At 43.2% G+C, this 14813-nt stretch overlaps 1 protein-coding gene across 2 annotated transcripts; it reads right to left on the reverse strand.

The window, feature by feature from the left end:
- Positions 1-2533: 2533 nt before the first annotated feature.
- LOC122257380 (uncharacterized) lies at positions 2534-14485 on the reverse strand. 2 transcript variants are annotated; one of them, XM_043022642.2, is made up of 3 exons: positions 14346-14485; positions 7585-7771; positions 2534-7433 (listed from the first exon to the last, which is right to left on the reverse strand). In XM_043022642.2, exons 2-3 carry the CDS (start codon positions 7755-7757, stop codon positions 6728-6730), a joined length of 879 nt encoding a protein of 292 aa, XP_042878576.1. In that variant the 5' UTR covers positions 7758-7771; positions 14346-14485; the 3' UTR covers positions 2534-6727. The 2 variants fall into 2 exon arrangements, with proteins under 2 accessions (XP_042878576.1, XP_042878575.1); XM_043022641.2 differs by lacking the exon at positions 14346-14485 and adding an exon at positions 8237-8579.
- Positions 14486-14813: the final 328 nt, after the last annotated feature.

Here is a 14813-nt window from a genome sequence, read left to right on the forward strand (position 1 = left end):
GTTATCATTATCTTTATTCCATCATTATTATTGATTTTGTTTTGTTATCATTATTTATTCGTTAACATTGTTATTCATGTTATTATTGTTAATGTAGTTATTGTTGCTGTTATTATTATTATTATGTTATTGGTATTATTAGTATCATCATCACTGTTATCAATATCATCATCATTATCATCATTGTTGTTATTATTACTATTGTTGTTGTTATCATTACTATTAGCATTATCGTTATCATATAATAATCATTATTCTTATTACAATTATCGTTATTATCATCCTTTTGCAAAATATATTAATATCACTATAATGGTAATAATAATAACAATCAAAACCATTAATCAAATAGTGCTTATGAACAAAATAGTGATAGTAATGATGATTATCATATCCACATTATTACAAGCAGTAATATCCCTTTCCTCTTGATTGCAAGACCAGTGACCGCGACCTTCGGCGGCTGAGTCGACCTACTGATGGCTGCTTCTGTTAATAGCCTGTTTGTTAGTCATTAGTGACGCCGGCTAACTAATGTCTCCTCTCGATGTTAATTCGCGTTGCATTAGAAAGCAGGCAGAGGGAGATAGATAGATAGATAGATGGATAGATAGATAGATAGATGGATAGAGAGAGAAAGAGAGAGCGAGAGAGAGAGAGAGAGAGAGAATGAGAGAGAGAGAGAGAGAGAGAGAGAGAGAGAGAGAGAGAGAGAGAGAGAGAGAGAGAGAGAGAGAGAGAGAGAGAGAGAGAGAGAGAGAGAGAGAGGGGGGGGGGGGCAAAGAGCATGTTATACCAGTGATTGTTTCTTCTCGTCTTACAGCTCGGTTAATCTTGTTTTCCATTTTACCAGCTTCTGGAATCTGGATGTTACTTTTTCTTGCTACCCAAATGAGGATACATTTCTCATGTTTTTTTTTTCTTTTTTTTTAAATGTTGTATTTACGTGTATGTTTTGGTAAGGAGCATAAAATCATCTGGATTCCTTGCACAACAATTGTGATCGAGCGGTAAGACTGTATGCCCGGAACGATTAGTAGTGATTGCACTCACATTACATTACATTCGAAAGGAAATTTCACTGGTGTGTCAACGAAGAGCCATAGACAAAGCGGTGGCTGACACAGCTAGTCAGGAAGCTTCCGGTAGGGAGGAGCCAGTGGTGTGTGTATATGAAGCAGGGATGAATGAAAACGGATGACGTCACAGAGCAAGATAAAATTTCAGGTAATTCCGTTGGACATGGAAACGTGCTAGTTATATATGTATATATATATATATATATATATATATATATATATATATATATATATATATATATATATATATATATATATATATATAAAGAAAGAAAAAGAAAGAGAGAGAGAGAGAGAGAGGGAGAGAGAGAGAGAGAGAGAGAGAGAGAGAGAGAGAGAGAGAGAGAGAGAGAGAGAGAGAGAGAGAGAGAGAGAGAGAGAGAGAGAGGGAGAGAGAGGGGGGGGGCAAACACACATCACATACACCGTTTTGTAAGAAAAAAAATGTATGTTCAATTTTATATTCATCCTCTGCAACGCATGCAAACCCCTCAGATGATTACCAAAGGATTACGTGGTTAACGGAAGTGGATTATCTTTCAAGGATTCAAATGTTTTGGCTAATTTTGAGCAATCTGAGTGCTTAACCCCGTTTACATGTTCCACTTGTTAACTTTGCTATCATTTGGTTGTTTATGAATGTGTGACTAGCAGATTAGCAGTGCATTCATTTTATCTTCCCAGTGCACGTGTTTTTTGCATGTATTCTTTTATGTGGCTATTTATATGGGCCTACATAAACACAGTGTGTATATGTGTATGTGTATGAGAGAGAGAGAGAGAGAGAGAGAGAGAGAGAGAGAGAGAGAGAGAGAGAGAGAGAGAGAGAGAGAGAGAGAGAGAGAGAGAGAGAGAGAGAGAGAGAGAGAGAGAGAGAGAGAGGCGTTTATATAGAGGTCTATATCTACATCGACATCCACACACACACACCTATGCATTTTAACATATAAGTACATTCAGTCTCCCTCGCTGTCTAGTATTTAGTTTTTTTGTTTATTGTCTTTTCTTTGCGATTTTGTGACTTATATTTGTTTCATGCATTGGCAAATAGCTTGATTTTATTTACTGATTTCACTTGTTTAATTTCTTAACTAGAAAATATTCTGAAATGATTTACTGTCCACATTCTGCTTGTCATTGTGCTCCATGTAACCTCCTTTTTGTTTTTGAATCCTCTATGGCTTTATCATTGTCAGCAGTAACATGTGTTATCACTGCTATTGTTGCTACGGTCACTCTCTCTTGATCTTTGGAGTATCCTTGTTGTCAGGCCAATTACTTCCATATATACTTGATTTTACGAATCTTCTATTTATCATTATATTCCTGATAAAATAGGCTTTGTTCAAACTTTGTGTAGATCTATAGTGTTCTCCTTGTTCTATGTTATATTTAGGTTATTTTAACATGGAGGTAATCATAATCAAGGCTGGGATTAGGTAAAAACTCAAGAATATCTTTCATATCATATATTTGAAAAAATTCACAAAATACAATGTAACAAGATAATACACCTTATTTACGTGTTTTGGCAGGAACAAAATAGCTTCATCTTCGTTTACTTTTATATAGCATCATCATCACTAGCTATGCCACAGTTCGGGGAGATATTATAAACAGCTAAGGTGGGTGTTGGGGAGCTACGGGAGACGAGAGGGGAGGACTTGGGGAGGCGGCGGAGGAAAAGTATGATGTGTGGTCATTGCCGCCGCCGCTACTTCGCTGCCCTCCTCCACCTCTCCCTCCCCCGCACCTCCCCAGCCACCACTGCACTAGGGGGAAGGGGAGGGGGGACCACCGCGAGAGTCGAGGGGGTCTCCGTCCCTCCCCCCCCGCCCTGTATCAGCGACGCCTGTGAGTCTTCCCACCGAGCCAACAGTGCCCACGAGAACCCGGGAACGAACCAGGCTACAAATCCCGAGCAAGAAATAAGGCATGCAAACTTTGGTTCGCACGTTTTGTGTTTGGAATAAAAGTAAAATTCATATCTTTCACAGATGATATTAAATATCAATGGGTCAGTAATAATAAATGACGGTATCACAATCTGGATTTAGCTTGGTTCCCCCTACGCCACTTCCTAAGACAACTGCGATGAGCAACAGTGGCACTAACGACACTATGGCTTATGGGTGATTCTCTCGTGTCACGGGCGTCGCTTAGTGACTTTTGTACATTAGTCCCGGTTCAAATCTGTATCATATAAAAAGTTTATTTTTACATTGTGCTACCCTTATCCTTCACTAGTTTTGTCAACGTGTCGGTGAACCGTAAACAAAAAACTAATTACTCAAAATAATCAATTTGTGATTATGGTAATGATAACTGCTAATTATCATTAAAAGACAGGTAAAGACATGAAGAAAATAAACGGAAGACTAAACGTGTGTTGTAAAGAGCAGACAATAATTCGTATAATAAAAATATAAGTGGCAACTGAACAACTGCAGCTGGTTGAGTTATTAATGCATGGATTTCATTCTGAAAATAACACCCGCTCGACTGAAGGCCAAGGCTCTAGTACATGCGAGATATTCCTCTCGAGTGCCACTTCCAGAATTCGTCCTCCGACTTCGTCAGTTGCTCGCTTTGTGACGCAGGCAACACGCGGGAAAGCGTGCCGAGAGGCGACGTCTGTCTGAGCATTTAGTACAAATTACTCTCTGTAATTAAGTATGTATCGCTATATAAAAATCACATTGATATTTTCTGAGACATATCAGTAACAAGTAAATGTTCTGCAAATTACCATAATTTGTCATAATATATCGCTAACTTACTCCCTAGCAACTGGTGAAGGCATCAAACAGCTAACCTCCAGCGTGCATTTCCCGCCTGTTTGTGTCTATCATATATGCATAAATAATATCCACATCGGAATAAATAATAAATGGTACAACCTTTCTATGTGTAAATAAAATGTGGTCAATTATCATACATGTCTTAGTCTGGAAATCGTTGATGATCGTTTTCAAACCTTTGATACACATTTCGAATCTTTTTATACAAACTACATTTTGGTATTTTGACTCGTCATTAGCCAACTAAATACAAATAACTCTTAATCATAACAAATTCTCAATATACATTTGTACAATATACAAAATTGTAAAATTAAGTCTATTTATGCGGTGATTGATGGCACTCATCCGGATTTACACTAGCTTGGTGGGGCTGGAGTCCGAGACTCGCCTCCATCTTGCGGACCGAAGCCCAGTCCCACAGGACGAGGGGGAAGGAGGAGTCTCGGACTGCTCGAATGAGTCCATGCTACTCGAGCCTTGGATTCTGAACATGAAGTCGAGGCACCTTCGCCTGGACTTCTGAATGCGATCGAACCTGCTCAAGTATGAGGAATCACCTCGCCATCAATAGTGTTTCAGAGTGAAGAGAAATGTATGTGCGAGAGTGAATGAAATACGAAGCTAAGACATGATGTGTGTATGAAGTAAGAAATGAGGGGGCTAGTAACAGCACAGACTTGGTATGGGTCATAAAAATCTATACATTATAATATATATATATTATTTATATTCATATAAACATGAGGAGATCATCTTCATCAGCGATATATTGTCCAACAATTTTTTTTCTCCATTCTTTCACAATCTATTACAATCTCAAATAATAGCACCTTCAAACTCTGATTGCTTAGCTTCTAAAAATGTCACCATCTTTTAAATTTGTTTACTCATTTGCTTTTTTTTTACATTTCGTTTAAAACCTTTTACATATTGGCACCAACAAACAAAACAAACAGGAGATAAACAAGGACAAACAACCTTTCGATAAGAATAAAAAAAGAGAACAAAATTGAAAAGTCCTTGTGAACGAAACTGAAAAAGCAATGCTTAAGTTACATATACATATGCACATTCATATATACAAAGAAAGACAAAATCATATAATACAGAAGTCGACAGAAAAACAACGCTAATTGAACAGTGCGAGACCCGAAGACCTCTGACATCACCATTTTTGTTCCGGAGTCTCGCATTTGCACGCTTTTCCCTTTAAGTTTATTTATAACCAAGTCTGCTGGATACCGCCGTCAAGAAAGCAACTTACGACTTCCAAGGATAAACTGAAGACTAGATGAACCAAATGCCTGTTGATGAAGCCGCGAGTGAAGCCTGGAAGACCGTGTGGGAAAGAGGCTTCTGTCTGGAGGTGAAAGTTACAAGGGAAGGCAGGGAGAGAGGGAGGGGGGGGGGGTTCAGGCGTTTGGCTCTCGAAGTTTCAACACCTTTGTAATATCAATTAAATTAGAACAATATATATAAATATAAATATATATATATATATTTCACTTCACTGATGTGGCTGCTTCGAGTTGGTTTGGGGGGGAGGGGTGTTATGCTAACAATGAAGGGGAAGGGGGGGGGGGCTACGCGCCTTTCGAAAGTTAACCTTGGCATAATTTTGTCATTGGGACCCACTGCGTTATCTGCCTCCTTCCCTCTGGTCTTTATAGGCGTGCACTTGCAGGCTTTTCCAAATTCTCAGTTAAAACAGCCCTTCCACTTGAGCGGAATTGAAAAGGGCTGATGGTTTTGTCTCCAGTAGAAAAAAGGGTTTTCTGGAGGTAAACTTTCTTTTTTCCCTATTTTCTCTTTCATCGGGCGTTCCACCGACTATAAGTTTTGAGTTTAGCAATCAAACCCTCAAATGTGAAGGGAGAACTAAGAATTCGGATGAGACTAAATTGCCGAGGGTCATTGTGGCGAGGATGAACTATTCACGATGATGATTAAGACAACGACAGCGATGATACGATGATGTGGTTGTGAAGAAAATGATGGATGTGTGTATGTGTATAAATATAAATATAAATATATATGTATATATGTGTATGTGTATGTGTATAAGTGTATGTGTATAAGTGTATATGTATATATGTATGTATGTATATGTATATATGTATGTATTTATGTGTATATGTGTATGTGTGTATATGTATATATGTATATATGTATGTGTATATATATATATATATATATATATATATATATATATATATATATATGTATGTATGTATGTATGTATGTATCGCTTTAATGAATATAATAGGTAAGAGTGACTCATGAAAAATGATGCAGATGAATGATTCTGTAATAATATACAATGTCCACGGACTATTCCCTTCCTCATCAGGTAATTAATTAAAGAAGGCTCACCAAAAGTCACACTACCGAAGGTGCTACTCCAGCCACCCTGCCTCCTCCTCAGGCGTGGTAGCGGCCAGCGGAGCCGCCTGGAGTCTCTTTGCCCTTCCTGGAGACGCAAGTCCTCCTAGTCCTTCTCCTCCTCCTCCTCCACACCATCACCATCAGCACCGGCAAACACTACGAGACGAACCGGGTCACCTCACCAACGCGGTCCACTACTTGACAGAGAGACGCGCTGGGTGACGCAACATTCAGGCACTGGACGAGTCCGGGCTCCGCGTAAATAATGGTAAGATCACAGCTGGGAACACTTGATGAAATCACACGGCTTCTGGGGGCCACCCACCAGTGATTGCACCTCTTTGGCATGGCACTGCAGGCAGCGCGAGGGGGGGAGAGCCACCGCCGCTGTCACTGCTGCTGCTGCTGCTACTACTGTTGCTGCTGCTGCTGGGATTCATCAGCAGCACATATCGCGCGTTACGACTCGAGTGAGGCGATGAGGCTGTGGAACACAACGGACTGGAGGTCGTTCCCCAATAGCGAGGCGTGGCCACATGCATACTGCTGTTGTTGAGTCCTTCCCCAGTCATGGAAGCTGCTGCCCCCGGTGCCCATACTGCTGCTGTAGCTGTTTGTATAGCTACTAGTGTTATTATTGGTACTAGAGCTGCTACTGTTGTTTGTAGAAGTAAGGGAGGGCGTGGTGGTGGTAGGTAGGGTGCACGAGTATGCAGGGGCGGCGAATGGCGTGTCTGGGCGAGGCGGCGTGGGCGTTGAGGGGCGGGGCTGGGCGCTGATTGACTCGCCCGTGTAAGTTTCGTACAGATCCCGCAGGATCTCCTGGGTGTCATCAACAATGATCCTAGACTCATCCTTGTCGTCCACTCCGCACTCCATTAGCCGCGATTCGCACGACCCGCGCTCGTTCTCCTTATCGTCATCGAAGAAGAGTCTAGGCCTCTTAGGTGCTGGCACAGGGTCGTCCTCCTCGAGGGCGGAAATGGGCGTGGGGGCGGGCTGTCCGTACACACTGAGCACGTCAGATACCTGCATGTCGCATGGAGGGGAGGGGGAGCGGGGCCGAGAGGCAGACAGGTAGGACGGCGACACATTAGTGGCACCAGCACGATGACGGGCCAACTTCTCCTCACGGGCCTCACGCTGCAGTCGTCTCAAAGTGTTCCTGGGGGGACAAGGGGAAACAAGGTCACACTCTGTTGCATGGATGAAATTCCATAGACGAATCTCAAATCACACTTGGGGGTGAGATAATCTGCAAGATATGCATGCACTTCATTTGAACACAACTTGTGAAAAAAGCCAGACGGACTCACCTGATGAGAACGAATCTCCGTAAGCCACTCTCGTGATCCTCTATGGTGCGGTACTTGGCGTTGGAGATGCGGATCACTTTCTTGCGCTCTTCCCGAACACGGAACTTGTAGCTGGTGATGCTGCCGCGACGACCAGCTGCGCTTGGCCAAACTCCACTGGCGTCGATGGCCATAGTCGGGCTAACACCTGCACACGGAACAAGAGATGAACCAGTTAGTGGCAGAATACCATAAACCTTCCATTAATACAATTTAATGGCTATTCAATTTTCTAGCAGATTTCTCTAAGTTTCCCTAAGACCTACAATGGCCTGAAAAGGTAACAAGTAAAAGTTCAGCACATGTAATTTCTTTCTTTGGTCTGATTTCCCCCTCGTTGCAGTTTCAATTCTAACACAAACATCTTTCATATTAGTGAACAGGCACGTGTATCTCAACACCCGCCCACACCGCGAGAAAAGCAAGTGCTCAATTCACTAAACTCAGAAGAAGAACTGATTCCAACACCTCACAACTCTTGGTCTTCACTGTTCCCTCATTAGTCACACCATATCCCCTTCCCGATTCACGGACTCGCGCAATGAACACCATATAACGATCTCGTTAATAACACAAATAACAAGAAAAATGCACAGTTGCATCGTTTTCGTACCTCTTTGTCTAAGAGTAACCATGTCACCCTGAGTTAAGGGCGGCTGAAGAGATCTATGAAAACTGTTGAGTGTGTTCACAATGGACTATCCTAACGCGTGATGACGCAAGGCCACTATTATTCCAAGGTGCGAGCGGGAGCTCCCTGCCGCACGTCCGTACGCACACTTGTTGCTTGACTATCTGAGTCAGCCTCTCATGCACCACCACAACCCGGGCCAGCTAGCTACCAGCCTGTGACGCTTCTGCCTTTACTGCGAAACGCAACCTGAAGCTCTCGCTGGGAATTCTCTCAGTTTCGTTCACTCCGCCCGTGCGCTCTCGCCGGTATCTGAACGAAGCGTACTGGTAGAAAACGAAAGTGGATGATACGATCAGGATGGAGTAGGCGTGTTTTCCCCCTTTGGACCAATGACAAGCTTACTAACCAGTGACGTCATGTAAGCGTCACGCGGGCACGTCAACAAATAAGTGACGTCACAAGAGTGTAACTGCACACAATTTGCAGTGATTTGCCAGGTACAGAGATGCACATAAATGCTAATTATGTACATCACCACCTGTGCATTGTTAAATACTGATAACTATAATAGCAAAATGGTTTCTGATATAAGTATAACTACATAATAATTCACATGGGAGTTTAAGGAATGTCCCGCTCTGCGGAACGGACATCCTGCCTAGGAATAAGGGACAGTGACGTCACTCCAGCCCCCAGAACTACTCCTACAACCCGCGAGTTCGTGTGCCCAAGCATGCCCTTCCTCTTCCACCAACTCGCCATCTACGTGCCGAAACGCGGATGCACATCTGCTAAAGTCATTCATGGCTGACACATAGATGAGGGTTAGACAGTTCACCGCGTCTCTCCACATCTCGTTCCGTTTGTGGTCATACAAAAACGTTATTTAGAAGGCGTGGCCTAGCGGACTGTCGCGGGAAAATCCCCCCCCCCTCCCATATGGCCATCCCCTAACTCCTTCCTTGCAGCCTTAGGCGTTCCACGGCCTTGAAGCTTCTGTCGGCCGCACGTGTCTACAATGATCGGACTTCCGTACATCACCTCAACTTTCTACAAATTCGGGTGCCTTTCGTTGCAAGATAATCTCGGACGTTCTCATTTCATATAAGAAAGAGACATTTAAGGTTCATATCAAATTCAAAACTATTGTGAATTTACGAATAGTATAAACTTCCTGGAATTTATTCGGGAAAGTCCGTCTTGCGGCCACATCCAACATCCATAAATTTTCCTAATATCAAATTCGTACCGAAATACTTGCCTTGCCTCGCATAACAGCTACCTACAATCAACATTGCAACTAGTATTCTGGCATCTTTAAACGGCACGAGGTCGCATATAATTGAAGGGCATATTCTGCGAAGCTTGACGGTTTTCCGGTTTTGATAAGAACGCCAAAGTGAAAAGTTTCTACTTTCTGTTTCTTCGCTGTATTTAATGACCAACAAATGACCTGCAATGACCAGCCCTCGCCCTAAATTAAAGCAAAGCCCTCACATCAAAGACAAGCATCTACTTGGCTGGGACTATCCGCCCGAAATCCCACTATCGCTCAGTTGCCAGTTTGAAGATTTATGCGTTGCCCGTGGTGAGGTCCCGGAAAACATATCGTACAGGAGGAGAGAGTTTCCTCGACTCTCTCGCCGCGGCCGGTCGAATGTATGGAGACGGAATAGCTATGTCAGGTATCACGACCCTAAACATGATGGGAATCTTAGCGTGCCTCAAGTATCGTGCATCACTCATTTACATTTAATCGGTCTCAGGGCGATCGCTTTCCTTTGCAAGGTATATATCAGTTAAGCTCGTAGCAACATCGGACTGTGCATTTTAAATATATTTTTCGCTTTAGATATGAATGCATAATCTGAAATGATAGTGGTAGTAATAGTTGGAGAATCAGCCAACACTACAACCAGTCACGATAATCAATGATTGTTGTAAAGATGGTAATAGGCTACCAAATGATAACCGGTTCTTGTCAATCCAAATAATAGATAACTATTATTCCGTTCCTAATTGAAATATAGTAGTGCAAGATATGAGTGACCAAATATAATTCCATTATCGTACTTTCAGTGCATCTAGTTGAAATAATCGCTCAACTTTCCCACGCTAGCGAGGTCTAGGGGTTGGTACGCTTGGCCATCAGCTGACCCGAGTTGCTAAGTAACTTTTTCCTTCGACTATTTATGAACTACTACTATGCAAACATATTCCTACATTTGGATGGAGGCTGTATAGACAAATTTGTTAATCAACTTGCAATGATGAATAGTTCAATAAACAATTAATTAACCATGCCCGGTACTTCAATAAAAAATCTTTGATAAAACATCGAGAAATGAAATAAATTATCGGTGTAAAAGGAAACTCATCCACTACTCTTGATCGCATATACCTATAATTCTAACACAATAAAAATCTGTCTCTCAAATAGTTTACTTGCAAAAATTGCAAAAAGACTGCATGTTGGTATAAATCTAAGTTCATGTAATACCATAAGCTACATAGTATCAGCTAGGGCTACACAGCACGAAAGGTCTAGCTAGTAGCGGCTATGCTGCTACTAGACATCATATGGTCCCAAGCACGCAACACGCGTTGCCAGGAAATGGAGGTTATCGTACGGCACCTCACCCTGCTTGCCTCCGTCTCCTCCCTCGGCTGATGGCACCGTCTGGATCCACCTCCCATCCCCTCTTTTTTTTCTCTCTCTCTCTCTCTCTCTCTCTCTCTCTCTCTCTCTCTCTCTCTCTCTCTCTCTCTCTCTCTCTCTCTCTCTCTCTCTCTCTCTCTCTCTCTCTCTCTCCTTCCTCACAACGCGCCGGACATTACTATAACCATTTCTACTTTATCCACTGTACAAAGCTGGTGACTCGCATGTTAACCTAACGGCCTACGGTAAGATTAAACAATCAATGTACCTTGAGCTCCCACTGTCAACAAATAGCGGTACAGTATTCGCAGAACACTGCCTCCTCAGACCTCCATCCCGCGGTGAATAGTCATTTTATCTTTCCAGATTGTAGACTCACTGTGACATGTCTTGGCACCTCTACTTCTATCAAACATTCCTCATTTCCGAGATGTTCTTCCTGTCCTAATCTTCATCGCCGATTCCAGCCCCCCCCCCTCCATAGACTGCAGTGGTGCCATCGTCAAATCCGGAAATAGCCGCTGAACCTGAGGTGGGATAACACGCCGGCCACTGAGCTCCTTTCCGTCATGGACCTAGGCCGAGTGGTGGGTCGCGGCCTCCAGGATGTGGGTCAAAGCGTGCAGGCTCCTGTAGGGGGCGGGGGGCGGGGGGCGGGGGACGAGGGAGGAGGTAGAGGGTCTGACGGCGGCCGAAAGCATGTGCAGGGCGTCCTTGGGGGACTCTCGCACCTGACTTCAGCGACTGGATTTCGGGACGTAGAAGCGCGGAAATAGATTGGATCGTTTTTCTCTCAATAGCTATTATAGAAAATTAATTATGTAATAACCTTTCGCACCAGCAAGGACAAATACATACAAAAGGAATCCTACTTTCTGCCTAATATATCTTAATTTGTACAGCAGTATGTGCGTAGAAGCGGGCGCGTGTGTCCGTGAGCGCGTGTCAGTTGGAAGTGGGACAGGGTCAGGCGGGCCAGGTTCACACACGAGCAGGGACGCCGCACCGCTGCTGAGACGGGGCACTGGCGACGCCTGGGTGGGGTTGGTTAATGGTGGATGAGCGGAAGAGAATGGTGGAAGACACAACACTGCGTTGGGTCCATGGTGGAGGCAAATCCGAGTCGACTGCAACTGGCCACTTATCAGGATAATGACGGCTTAACTACCACGTTAGATAATTCTCATTTGCAATCAGTAACATTCATGAGGTACCGGAAACAACTTGGACAAGGTACTTCATGCAGATCAATGGGATAAACTACCATGAACACTTGTAACTGTATACATGTTATTCATGTTAAATTTCACGTGGTAAATTAAAAGCAACTCCCCTTGGCTCTCCACGAAATCGAGCCTGTGACCGTAAATCCTTCGGGTAGCCCGTTCTTACACATTTACGTAACTCAAATAATAAAGGAACGATCACTAATACCTACAACATCAACCCTGAAACCAGCCATAAGCTACCGAACGTGAGTGAGTATAGAGACAATTCCTGCATAAATAAATCTGGGCAAGCTATTACCTTCGAACAACAAGAGCCAGCTTCAATAGCGCGCTCGTCCAGACCGAGAGTTCTCGTACGGCCCCCACCCATCCCATTGTGTCATCACCAGCACTTTCTCTGGTCTCCGAACCACTCCTGCCCCTTCATATACGACCTCCCGCAGCAGACAACGAACGGTGCGAGCCAATTTTAAGACGAAGTAACACTCAAGCGATCTCCGCTCAACAAATACCAAGTAGTAAAAAAGAACTGTGGGGTGTAGTGGGCGCAAGACGAAAAAGGGAGGCCGTCCTTCGTCAGGAACCACCACTCCTACTTCCCTGGGGCCCCACCTGTCCGCTGGCTTATACCGACGGAACAGCCTTGAGGCACTGTGGCATCCTGGTTGCTTCCGTGTCCTCATGGGAGTGGCATCAAGGATTTATTGTATATATCAGCAATGCACTATCTATGTGTTAACCAGACACTGTACAATGTTGAGTGACATTAAGTAAGCGTGCTGCTTATTACATTTTCATGTTTTCGTTATCTATGCTATCGCCTTTGAAATATGAACGTCACATACAATGCAACATCTTAAATAAAATTAAATAACTCTAAAGGTCTGACCGGTAACAAGATAATAGGAAACTCATAATGCGCCCCACAAATGTCATGCACAATAGCTACAAACTCTCCTACAACACGCCACGACGTGACGACACACAAACTGTTGCAGCACCAACACCAATCCCCATCCCTCGACCTAATTGGCCCCGCTTCAACAGTGACACACGCTGTTGGAGTCCCACTGATCAAGCCGAGGCAAAATCGCTTTTGCAACTGCTCAACAAGACACTAGTATTGTGGAAAAAACGAAGGGTCGGGCGCTATACAGAGAACGGGTTATTCAAACGTTTGGAAAATTTACCAAAACATAAGGTTGTGTGTGCAGATCGGCCGACCCACTTGGCGAGTTACACGGAAACTCGCTCCTCCAGCCAGACACTCTCAGTCCGGGACCGCACGCCCTGACACATGCACACACGCACACGCCGCTCCACACGCCTCGCTTTACTCATGGCTCTTCGTCACTACATGGCAGTTGCATGCCCTTTGATCCCTACTGGAGGATGAATAACCAAGCTAACATCACCAACATGTAGAATGAAGTCGTGATGAACACGTGAAAAAATTCTAAGTCCCCAAAACACACTTCTTTCTGTAAACCTTACTTGGATCGCGATTATAATATCAAGTCTCGTGTATAATTATCACTGAGATGTATATATGCACATAATACTAGTAGTTGTACAATTATAATCACATTATAGTGATCTACCACTCTAACACTTGATTGAAGTACAAAGCCGGATGCAAAGATAAAATCTCATAACAGGCACATATTCTACAATATAATATAAATTCTCACTTCAGCAACCAAAGCTGGGCACTATTAACTCCTTCCTTTTCCATAAAACAGGTCACTGTGAGCAACAACGTTCATTCAATTGACTCTTCACTAATGACCAGTCGATGGCGTGGTCTGGCGCTAAACTCAAAAGAAGTTCTTCCTTCCCCGTACTGTTTACTCGGCCTTTAAGCTCTCTAACCCACTTATTTCTGCAGTTGCACCCAAACCTAATGCTTAGACATCACACTGCAGATGAAATGTAAGGAACTTGCACTTATTCACGCGTTAAATACTTACGCAAACCTGTTAGCAACTTCAGAATAATCCAAATTACTTACGCGTCAAACATATCACTGCAATTACATGTGCTATCAAGTATCACCAGAAACAAAAGCATGGAATAAGACTTTGATGCCAATTGTACGGCATTGTCTTTCAACAAAACTGTCACACAAAGACACTATCACCTCAAAACTTCAAAACACCCAAAACTTGGGACAAAATAATCACAAATGCACTTAACACACCTTAAAACACTCAGAATATGATGTATAATCCAAATGGAAACCTCAAAATGTTTTCCAGGGAATGCTCTTCTTCACACAAACTTTCTAACCACGAGCTGAGCTGTAACACGTCTACTCACTCTGGCTGCCTAATCTAAACTGAAACATCTGACCAGCTGCTGCAGGCAAAACGTCACGGGAAGAACGTATAGAAAACGGGCACAGCGAGTTCGATCTTGGGTTTGCAGGTATTTAAGAGCTCTTTAATATTCAATAATGTACAATCAGGATCGTTTACTCTAATGAATAGGATAAGAAATATAATTTGTATTTGATATTCATGTAAACACATTAATAGCATGGATGATGTCTACTTTTGTTCTCCATTTTCTACACTCATCCTAGTTGTGAGCCGAGCAGGGGTACCAACCTCCGGGGCCGTTCACCAAGGACAAAGCCAGTGAAAGCGTGTATGGAATACCTATGGTA

Source organism: Penaeus japonicus, unplaced genomic scaffold, assembly GCF_977035675.1.
Source record: "Penaeus japonicus unplaced genomic scaffold, GWHDUDI00000001_assembly GWHDUDI00000001, whole genome shotgun sequence".
In the NCBI taxonomy this organism is placed as follows: domain Eukaryota; kingdom Metazoa; phylum Arthropoda; class Malacostraca; order Decapoda; family Penaeidae; genus Penaeus; species Penaeus japonicus.

Coding starts and splice junctions, on each gene's coding strand:
- LOC122257380 (XM_043022641.2), bottom strand. CDS start 8,258: ATGGTTACTCTTAGACAAAGAG. Junction 7,772..8,236: donor GGTTACTCTTAGACAAAGAG/GTACGAAAACGA, acceptor TTCCGTGTGCAG/GTGTTAGCCCGACTATGGCC. Junction 7,434..7,584: donor CGGAGATTCGTTCTCATCAG/GTGAGTCCGTCT, acceptor TTGTCCCCCCAG/GAACACTTTGAGACGACTGC.